Source organism: Lynx rufus, unplaced genomic scaffold (genome assembly GCF_022079265.1).
Source record: "Lynx rufus isolate CCGP_SWC_20201006 ecotype Redwood Valley unplaced genomic scaffold, mLynRuf1.p SCAF_2, whole genome shotgun sequence".
Lineage (NCBI taxonomy): Eukaryota > Metazoa > Chordata > Mammalia > Carnivora > Felidae > Lynx > Lynx rufus.
The window spans coordinates 128,470,803-128,481,978 of record NW_025814834.1 but is presented as its reverse complement, the minus strand read 5'-3'; the positions used below and the strand labels follow the sequence as shown (position 1 = coordinate 128,481,978).

Below are 11,176 nucleotides of genomic sequence, written 5' to 3'. Positions count from 1 at the left end.
TTTACCTTTCAGGCATGCTCAGGCAGGGCCTGTGAGAAAACGGAGTCTGCAGACTTTGAGCCCCTCGGTGGGTACCCCCTGACAGGGAGAAAGACAAACGCAACATTCCAGGCCACTCACAGCCCAGCCTCCGAGTATGTGCCCGGAGTGATGGCGGATCTGGGTCCGCTCGGGCTCCCCACCTCTGTGGGGTGGTCAGCTGATCCTCCCCTGCTCACCTGGTCTCACAGGTCCCTGGATGAGAAGGAGCTGACAGCAGCTGAGCCCCACCTTCTCTGAGTGCCGGGGAGCGGGGCTGCGTGGCCCAGGCGGCACCAATGCCTAAGAACAGCAAGGTGACCCAGCGTGAGCACAGCAGTGAGCATGTCACGGAGTCGGTGGCCGACCTGCTGGCCCTCGAGGAGCCCGTGGACTACAAGCAGAGCATCCTGAACGTGGCAGGTGAGGCCGGCGGCAAGCAGAAGGCGGCAGAGGAGGAGCTGGACGCGGAGGACCGGCCGGCCTGGAACAGCAAGCTGCAGTACATCCTGGCCCAGATCGGCTTCTCCGTGGGCCTGGGCAACATCTGGAGGTTCCCCTACCTGTGCCAGAAAAATGGAGGCGGTAAGAGGCAGCCCTGCCTACCCCAAGGGGGCCTTGCAAAGGGGCCGGGCTGAGGGGTGGAAAGGGACGCCCCTTTGCTGATGCAGAATTGGAGCCCTCATAGGGTGGAGCTCGGGAGTCCAGAGGAAGGCTCCCCAGAAATAGCTAATGGTTCATAGCTACCAAGAGGCTGTCAGGCATGATGATGATAAGAACGTGGGCTCTGGCCTGGGACTGCCTGGGCACAAACCCCAGTGCAGCCAGCCGGCATTGCAGCCCTGTACAAGTTGCTTGATCTCTCTGTGCCTCTCTGTCATCATCTGTAAAATGGGAATAATAGTAGATCCTGCCTTACAGCAAAGTTGGGAGGATTTGGTGAGCCTTATGTGTGGAATGCTTAACACCGTTATCTGACGCATAGTAAAGAGCAACTGTTGGCCATGACACTTAAAGGCTTAGCAGGTGCCAGGCACTGCTGAACGCTTACCGGATATTAGGCCGAAATGCATGAAACTGCTGATATTTAAGTGTCTGGGACCAACCAAAGCACCAATTTCATACAGTTCAGCCATCGAATCCCCCTACTCCCTGTGTGAGGAAGGAGTTACTATCCTCATGGTAGAGACTGCAAAATTGAGGCACAGAGAGGTTAGGTATCTCACTCAAGGTCACACAGCTAGTGATAAAGTAAGGATTCTAACCAGAACAGCTTGGCCCCCAGAGTCTGAGCATACCTGCTGCCTCCCAGGGAGGAGGGGGCCTCGCACTGCCCCCCGAGTTTTAATCCGCCTACAGGATCTTGCCCCTGGAATCAAACCCCTTCTACTAACCACTTCTAGCCACCCAGGTGGGTAGCAGCCCCCGGGCCCTTATCCTCCGGCCCGTCTGAGGCAGGCTGGAATGTTTCAAAGGTAATTTGTTTTGAAACCAGGGGAAAACTAACAGAAAATAAACACAGAAAAACCTAGCAGGCTGAAAACAAGGACATTTACAAGCTCAGACATCTGGTCCTGGGAAAGTGATTGGAGCCAGCAGAGAGCCCTTGTGCCTCCTAGTCCCTGTGGCCTGGGACTGCCACACTCCAGCCTGATGGGTGGCCACAGCTTTGTAGGCATTCTCACCTGACTCCTTTTCTCTCTGCTCTGTGCGACTCTGGCCATGTAGCCTCTCCCAGAGATGCAGCCCCATTCAGGGATGCTCCCTCCTCTGCAGAACACTCTCTCATCCAGAGGCCGAGCCTGGCTGGAGACTTCCCTTCTTTCCAATTTCTGTTGAAGGGTGGGAAGTGAGCATGCCCCCTCGAGCCGGTGTAACTGAGGCCAGAGGCTTTTATCTTGCCACTATGGCGCCGTTTATTCACTGTATGCTCTCCATGCTTTGAAAGGTCTTCACCCCACCTCTACTAAATCAATAAATAGCTACCAATTAGAGCTTTTCGCCTATATCGCATGGCCAGACTCAGGTCACTGAGTTGATATAACTCTCAGGATTTTGAGCTCCCCATGACTCATTCCTGCCCCCATCCTTCCCCCCTCTCTGATTCCTAGAGTCCCTTTCTATCTCTGCCTTTGACTCCTGTATTCTATGGGGTTTATAAGTCATCTTAAACATTTTTTGGAAGGAGATAAATTATCATGTTTCACATACAGGAAAGAGACAACTATTCGGTCCAAGAGTGGAAGCTCTGTGGTTCCGAGCCGTGAAGGATCGAGTCCAACTTTGCTTAAATCTGGGTGGGAACTCTGGAACTCTGCTTAGCGCGACTAGATGCTGACCGTTTCTTTATTCTGTGTCCTCTTAGTTTGCTTTTTTTTTTTTCCTGTTTATCTTTATGAAAAGAGGCAAATGTTCATCAAGTGCTTACTAAGGGGTAAGGAAGTCACTGAATCTTTGAAACAGCCCTGTGCCATAGGGGTAGAGTTGAAGCATGTGAAATGACCATTTTTATAAGTCAAAAATGGTCAGAGATCAGCAGTTTCATGTGGTTCTACCTAATGTTATTATCCTTTTTTAGGCAGAGGACAAAACAGTGGTGTAGAGAGATCAGGTAATTGGTCCAGAGTCACACAGCTAGTAAGCGGCAGAGCCAGGATTCAAGCCCAGGGGGTCTGCCCCCCCCCCCCCCCCCCAGATCTCAGCCCCTACTTAGTACGCATCTCAACAGGCTGAGACCAAGGTGGTGCTTCAAAGCCCAGAAATAACCTCAGGGTGTGCCGGAAGCAAGACCTAGAATATAGACCAGGACAGAGACTGGAGAGATCCAGGAGGCCTCAGAGATCACACAATCTTACCTTCCTAGAGCCATGTTCTGTGAAACTTCTAACACCGTGCACAGCACTCCTGGCTGTTCAGGCTGACGACCTGAAGCTCCCGAACGTCCCTGAAACGTCAAAGGAGATCAATCTAGTTGTGCCTCCAGGTTGTATTTTCTAAGGTGGTAGAGGGTGCGTTTCCAAATGATCTCAGCAAAGGTTGATAAGAAAAGTACCTCTGCCTAACCAGCAATTCTCACCCAGCCCCCAGCGCCCGAGCGCTGCGCGTGGCTAGGCCGTGGCACCGTCAGGAGAATTGCAGCCAAGTCAGTGCCCTGGGCCTGGCGCAGGCGACCGGCCCGAGGGGCAGGTGGCGGGTTGCCAGGGACCGGTCTCTGCTGTGGGGCCGCTCTTTGGACAGCACGGATGTGGAGGCTTTCCCTGGTTCTTTGGGGCAGAGGAGAGAAGCATCCCCAGAGGATGCCAGCCTACTCTTCTGCTACCCCGAAACCCATCTTTCTGCACATCTTGCGCCACCCAAGGGTATGTGGGTGAAATACGAAACTAGGGAGGCTGTGTCCCTGTGCTTTTCTGCATGTCACTTCTCTCTCTCATTTCCCCGAAACCCCGGACCAGGAGACAGAACCGTGAGTCCTTCGGGCCCACCCTCTTTTCAGGCTGCTTGTTAGCGACACGTGGAATTTATGTGTACGTGTGACTGTATGCGTGTGGATGTTTAATGAATCAGATGCTGTTGTGTAAGGTTTGGTGGGTTACCTCCCCTGGAGGACTTTCCTGATGAGTTCTGTCTGACCCCTCCCTCAGCACGCGTGTGCTCGGTTGGCTCTGTGTGACTGGTCCGTGTGTGTGTGTGTGTGTGTGTGTGTGTGTACATGTGCTGACGTTGCTCGTGTGAACCTGAGGGTCTTGCCTTCCAGACTGTGAGCTCTCCTGGGATAGCGGCTGTGCCTTCTTTCACCCAAGTACCCACCCCCCGCACCCCGCACATGCCAAGCGCATGGTAGGCCTACAGTCAACAGCTGACTGTTGCCGAGCGCTGGGTCTTGTGCCCAAGAGACGCCTGATCCCCCGGGTTCTTTGGCAGATGGGACACATACGGATGTCATGTTACGGGGGCCAGAGCCATGTGGCTGGGGGTCTTCTGGATGCTCCAAGCTGGCAAGGCTTGGTCTGGGGGTGCTGGGTGGCCATGATGGCACTGGTGACGGGGGCTGTGTGACAGCATTGCTAACAGGACTGGGTTGCTGGCACGTCTCTCAGCAGGGATCGCTCATCTGTGTCCAGACACGATTTTAATTCTCCTGCTAACTGCCCTGTCACTTGGAATTGAGATTGTGTCTGCAGTGAGGCCAGGGACATTGAGTTTAATTTCTCATCTGGAATCTTTATCAAGATCCATCCTGTCTATCCATTATGATCCTCTCGGCCGTGCTTTTCTGAACTGCTAATTTCTCCCTCGTTCCTCCCAATTAGCTGTAGATTAATGGTGATGCTGGTCAGACCCTCTCTCCCTGGAGAGCTTCCAAAAGCTCCGCTTCCCTGGAGCTACTCGGTCTGCTGTGTCAGCATCTGCTTCAGATGCGGGGAGGGCTGTGCCCCGGGGCTGTGCCTCTGGGGGACGAGGGAGCAGGGTCCACTCCATCTGGGGCTGCTTCTCTGTGGGCGGGAGGGGGTGTGAACAGGTGTCCACAGAGTACGTCGGGAGGGGAGAGTGTGTCTATTTGTGATTTGACGTGTGGATTCCTGAGAGTGCGGCATCTGTCTGTCTGTCTGTCCATCTCTGAATCCAACCTTGTGAGCGAGAGGCATGGACCTACATCTAGATCCCCCCTTAGCATTTCAGGGCAGAGGAGTCAACGGGGAGAAGGAGGGCCTGGGCGGCCAGTGTGAGGTGGGCCACACGTATGAGCCAGACCATTCCTGGAGGAGCACAGGACCGCTGGCACTTTGGGGGTGATCAGAGATGTGGGCAGGTCTGCAGGACAAGGCTGTCCTCCTTTACCGTGGTGCCGTGCTCCGGACACCCCGTGACGCTCCTCTCTCCTCCCCAGGTGCCTACCTGGTGCCCTACCTCGTGCTACTGATCATCATCGGGATCCCACTCTTCTTCCTGGAGCTGGCTGTGGGCCAGAGGATCCGCCGTGGCAGCATTGGTGTGTGGCACTACGTGTGCCCCCGCTTGGGGGGCATCGGCTTCTCCAGCTGCATAGTGAGTCGGAGGCAGACACTGGGCACTTAACCGGCAGGCAGAGGGGCCGCTCTGGGGTACGGGGCTTGTAGACCGGAGTCTTGGGCCAGGGCGAGGGCAGGGGGGAGACCCTCAGCGTGAGAATTGTTTCCAACCGGTGTCTCAGGGCCACACAGTGCCTAAATTACTGCCCGAGGCAGGATATAATATTGGGAATTGTTGCCAAGGAGGAGAGGCTGGGACATCGTCTCGAGGGGGTGCCTGGGACATCTCAGCCGAAGTTCTCCGTGGACACGTGGACCAGTCCCAGATGCCTGTGCTTCCCAGCCCATCAGCTCCCCGTGAGAGAGGCCCTTCCTCTCTCCTTGACTGAGGAGTATTTCAGTTGGGCAAGTGTGTGGCGGGAAAAGGCAGTCCTGGGGCGTGGGGGTTCCTTGCCACTTTGCTGTGCACATGAGCAGCGTTGGAGAAGGTCTCAGATGAGAGCCTGTGGCTGACCCGGCTTTGGAACAGCAGGAGCCGGGGACACCCCACGGGCCTGGATGGGGAACTCCGTGAGGCTCATTTACGGGCCTGGAGGTGAGGTTCCGCTTAGCTCTCGAGGTGAGGAAACTGAGCTTCCCTTATGGGCAGAGCCCATGGGTGCACGTGTTCACACCTGCCTCTGGAAGGGACTGAGCATTCCGTTAGGCCTGGTAGCATGGCCAGCCCAAACCTGTCTTAGGCAGAGACTGGGGGAGGGTCTTTGTGGCTCCCACAGTCATGGCGGGCATCACCTCTGCCCAGGGAGACACGGCCAAGTACAGCATACCCTGCCGGGGCTGGCCGTGTGTACGCACGTGAGTGTGAATGGGTCTCCCCTTGGCCTGAAAGCACCCAAGTGAAAGAAGTGGGGGTCCCTCTCCCTCGATATTGCGGTTAAGGTGTGCCGTCCGAGCGTCTGCTCCTGAACGCCAGGGCTCGTGACATTGATGTGGTAAAGGGCCCTCGGCGCTCACGCCGATCAGCATTACCGAGCAGGCCGCTGGAGGCGGAAGGGGCCTCTCGGCATCCAGAGCGGATACGGCCAACCCCCGAGCGTGAAAGCATTGCTTTCTGAGAAACCACTCGGACCCTCGGTCAGAATCCGTGTACTCCTATCTCAAATGCAATTCTGCCAAGGGTAGCGATCATGTTTCCGAGACATGGAAAGTGACATCTTTCTGGAGGCGGGCTGCTGACAGTACCGAAGAGTGGGGTCCTGAGACGAGGGAGGACGTAGGAAACCAGGAAGAAGCATCCATGAAAGCTCAAGGAACACTGCAGTCTGGGGCCATTGTCTGTAGAGGCAAAAGGCGAGCAGGCCTCCAGGGTCCCGGAGGGCAGCTCTGGGATTGTAATCCTGAGTCATCAGGAAATGATGGGGAAGTGCTTTAAGCATTTTTAGAAGAATTTCAAACTGGAAAGGATTACCATTTTAAGAGTTCACTGCTTAAAGGAGAGATCTTTAATATCTGAAACATTCTTTTGTGGATTCCCTGAATACCAGATGAAGGGAGGATTAGGAAGAGGCCCTCAGTGCCTGCGTCTCATCCCTCCTCCCCCTCCTCCTCCTCCTCTTCCTCCTCCTCTTCCTCCAAGACTGTGAGCAGTGTTGTGTGCAGTCAGCCGGAGCCTGGGCCTAGGATGGGGAGTGGGGGTGGGGTGGAGTTGCCTGCAGCCTTCATGACCCCTCCCCCGACCATCGACCATTGTCCCCAGGTCTGCCTGTTTGTTGGGCTATATTATAATGTGATCATCGGCTGGAGCATTTTCTACTTCTTCAAGTCCTTCCAGTACCCACTGCCCTGGAGCGAATGTCCTGTCACCAGGAATGGGACTGTGGCAGGCAAGTATAGGACCTCCTGAGTATGACCAACTGGGTTCTCCAGCCAGCCTGTCTCAGGAAGGGGTGGAAGGAGCCTCAGAGGCTTAGGCAGAGATTTGAGACTTCATTGACTTGCTGTGTCGCCTTGAATAAGACACCTACCTGACCCACATTTCCTGTTCTGATGATCCTTGCCAGCCTATCCCATAGAGTTCTTATGGGGACTCAATGAAATGAGTGTAGAGAAAACTCTAGAAATTGTGACTTGTGTTTAGTTGTTACAATCCTGTGTAACTCTAACACCATCCTGTCTGGAAACAGCCTTAGTTTGCATGCCAGTCCTATAAAAGGCCAAATGATGTATCCCACCTCACAGAGGGGTAAACTGAGGTCCAGAAGCAACTTTCCTGTGGTTGCACTACTGATTTAACCAAGAATCTTGGATGAGAATCTAGATGTCTGGCTCCTAGCTCAGAACCTTTCCCGGGGAACTTGAGGCCAGTTCTGCCTAACCCTTGCTGTCCTCCACCGATGGAGGCGGGCAGGGAGTGGCATGTGTGAGAATGCAGCCAGATCAGTGTGTCCCAAAGCCTCCTGGGCCCCATCTGGAGCCCCATCTGGAGGCTTCAGGGTCTGCCAGATCCTGGCTAGCTCAGAACGAGCACAGTCCCTCCCTGCTCCCCACACTCAGCTAGCCTCTCGCCCACTGCTGCCCTCGTTGGGGGTCAGGCAGAGGAGGGGGACCCAGAGCCCCGACTGAGGCACTGTGGCCTTTGCTGCTGTTTCAGTGGTGGAGGCAGAGTGTGAAAAGAGCTCAGCCACCACCTACTTCTGGTACCGAGAGGCCTTGGACATCTCCAACTCCATCTCGGAGAGCGGGGGCCTCAACTGGAAGATGACCCTGTGCCTCCTGGTGGCCTGGAGCATCGTGGGCATGGCCGTGGTCAAGGGCATCCAGTCCTCTGGGAAGGTGAGTCAGGAAGGGACTAAAAGGGGGGGGGGGTAGAAGAGCATGGAAGGCAGGGGTCTGAGGACACTGGGATATGCTATGCAGGGTCTGTTGGGTGGGCTTGGCCTCTGAGTGGCTCAGGATGATGACACAGCCCCCCCCCCATGGAGGCGACGGGAGTGTCACTGCTGGATTATTGCCCACCAGGAGGGGGTCGGAGTGGGCTTGTGGAAAATCGATGCTTTGAACGCTAGCCGCCTCTGTGCTCAGATAACTCAGGCCTGCTCTGCAGACTTGAAAGGGAAAAAAAGCTGGGAGCGCTGACCCAGGGACATTCGTCTACATCCTAACCCTTAAGGTTCCCAAGCAAAAGCCCTAGAAGCATCTGCTCTGAGCACTTTTTGGTAAAACTCAGCAGCTCGCCCTGTGGAAACGAAAGGGCTCTTTGAGCAGGTGCATGCTGTGAGTGCAGGCACCTTGGGGCCTCGAGGACGGCTCTCCGTGGCTCTCTCGGGGTGCAGTCCAGCCAGCCCCACACACCTTCTCCCAGGAGCTCAGACCCCTTTCAAGTAAGGGCCCTTTCTTCTTTGGCATGTACGGTATTCATGGACTGTCGGGGCCGCAAAGGACATTAGGGACCCAGTGGCCTAATCCACCCATTCTACAGATGAGTGAACTGAGGTCCAGAGCGGGGAAGGCTCCTCACCTGAGATCAGGCAGCCAGTGCGTCCCAGAGCTGGAACTAGAGCCTTGACCATCTGTCTGAGGCTCCAGGTGTTATAATGGACTCAATGAGTAAGGAAGTTGAGCCTTGGAAAAAGGTAGAGTGTTCTCCACCTCTTCCCTCTCCAAAGGCCACAAAAGTAGCTGAGACTTCGTGGCACTTATCAGGCACTGCCACATGTCTGACTGCTTTGGGTCCACAACACCCTTATGAGTTAGGAAGCATTACACCCATTTTATAGATGAGGAAATGGAGGCACACAGAGGTTAAGTGAATCGCTCGAGGTCACATGGTTGACAATGGTAGAGCCAGGATCAGGACTCAGGTGGTCTGGCTCTGGACACACCCGCTCTTTACCTCCAACACCATCCTGCCCAAACGACCCTCTTGATTTGTTTCAGCGCAGCAAACATTCCGTGAGCATCTCCTTTGTGTGAGGCTCTCTGCCAGGCACGTGGGGAATCTAGAAGTGTGCAAAAAATGCACATGCTAGAAAACAGCACACAATTTATGGTCATAAGAGGCAGGACTTTTTCTGATTTTTTGCTTGGGAGCCATGTCTGTAACCTCCGGGAAGGCTTCCCTCAAAGGAGTTCCAAGGACACGGGAGATCCTTAGGGGGTCCCCTGGAGTCAAGGATAGAAAAGCAGGCAGGAGACATGAAAACAGGAGGATGGGAGAGGAGACGGTTCCTCACCCCCGTGGTGGCCCTTGGGGGCGGGGAGGCCACAGACCCAGCCCTACCAGCTCTTGAAAGGAGGAAACTGGCCCCAGGCACAGCCGCGCCGACTCCAGCTTGTCTGTGCTCCCACCTTGGCTCGAGGCCAGATGTGGGGTGGGTTTGGCCCTGTGCCCAGGGGTCCCAGGGCTGCACTTTCTTCTGCCATCAGAGGAGGGCTCCTGTGCCCCAGCTGTGAGCAGGGAGGGGGGTGCCAGCTGCGGGAGGCATTCTGCCCCACAGCGGGTCCCTGTCTTCTCTGCAGGTGATGTATTTCAGCTCCCTCTTCCCCTATGTGGTGCTGGCCTGCTTCCTGGTCCGGGGGCTGCTGCTGCGAGGGGCCGTCGATGGTATCCTACACATGTTCACCCCCAAGGTAAGGGTCTGGGAGACACTGACCACGCCACTGAGCCCTGCCGGCTTCGTGCAGTTTAACACTCACTGAGGACCTGTTACGTGTCAGGCATAGTCACGGGCCCAGGTTCCAAAAAGAGGGACATCACGTCAATTTGGGTGAAATCAGGAGAAGCTTCAGGGAATGGATGACCCGGAAGCAGATCCGATTTCAGCGAGTGGCAGTAGGACATTGCAGTGAAGGGAACCGCATGAGCAATTGAGGGAAAGCACTGGGCATGCTTGAGGCAAAGGTGGGACGTCAGGTGGGACTGGGGCAGGGGGGCAGGGAGCAGTGGCAGGCTCTGTCAGGTCAGCGCATCTGTGACAGCAGGAGCCAAGAAGATGCCTAAGAAAAGAGATCTCCCCCCCGGGAATCACAGCTTGTACCCAAATCAGGGGAACGGTGTCACTGTTTAACTCAAGATAATAGGCCGTGTAGGTAGCGATTTTACCCTGACCAAATCCATCCGTATCTTCTCTCCTTTAATCCTCCCCCTAGCCCAGTGAGGGACCACTGTGCACATGTCACAGGGCACTAGCAGGGCAGTAGACATCCCGAATGTGTACACACGGGTTTCTTAATGGTGGTCTTTGCCCACCATGTGGCCTTGCCTCTCTGTTCCCCTTCACACCACTGGCCACAGCTGGCAGAGCCAGTCCCCTGAGGAATAAGGGGATTTCAAGTGCAGATTGGGATGTCCTTCAAGGTGCTCAAGCAATGTACGTTAGTAACTCCAGCTGGCAAGGCTGGGGAGGTCCACCTCCAAATGCCAGCTGATCAGTGAGCACCCAGCTCGTTGGTGAGACTCCAGTCTGTAGGCATGGGTCAGAACTCCACCGTGTTGAGCCCCTAACACTGCCATGGCACACACGTGCTCACACACACCAGGGCTCACACAGACAGTTCATACAGATGACACTGGGAGAAGAACCCAGATCTGGTGGGGATTGAGATCCCCATTCCCTCCCAGCTCTGCCCTGCAGCTGGGAACAGCCCCTGATGTTTGGAGGGTGGCAATGGGCAGGATACACACCGCTCTATATTCATCAGAGAGGGACTAAATTGGCCCCCAGCATTCTTAGTGGTAACATCTGAGGTTTCTATGTGAACAACCACAGAGGTCCTCTTTAGGAAGAGCTTAGCAAACCTCCTGAGGCAGGAGTGTGCCTCCCGAGCCACGTGGCTGGCATAAGGTTGTTGTGAACATGGGATGTCTGACAAAGAAGACAATAATGTGACTCTGGTTTCTTTGGGAGGGAAATGGCCGTGAGAAGAAAGCCAACAGTTTCTATGAATTACTTCAACTGTATTTTAGAATGATGATCTGTCCAACGTTTTCACTTGAATCTTTTAGTTTTACTTTATTGAACCTTATGAGGAAACTGTATACTCTGGAGATGTTCATAAATGGGGAGATTCACACAGGTCTCTGGATGGGCCCCTTGGTGGGATCCATGTTGAGAGAGCCCAGTATGGAACAGATTCATGAGATGGGCTTC

General features: G+C 54.9%; 1 protein-coding gene across 2 annotated transcripts in view; it reads left to right on the top strand.

Annotated features, from left to right (window-relative positions):
- The first annotated feature begins 317 nt into the window (after positions 1-317).
- The window catches only part of SLC6A17 (solute carrier family 6 member 17), a 31,462-nt gene continuing 20,603 nt past the window's right edge, over positions 318-11,176 (top strand). For both annotated transcript variants that reach the window (XM_047085251.1, XM_047085250.1), the window contains exons 1-5: positions 318-603; positions 4,907-5,064; positions 6,784-6,910; positions 7,678-7,859; positions 9,546-9,656. In XM_047085251.1, coding sequence (XP_046941207.1) covers positions 318-603; positions 4,907-5,064; positions 6,784-6,910; positions 7,678-7,859; positions 9,546-9,656 — 864 coding nt within the window. The remainder of the gene's footprint in view (positions 604-4,906; positions 5,065-6,783; positions 6,911-7,677; positions 7,860-9,545; positions 9,657-11,176) is intronic.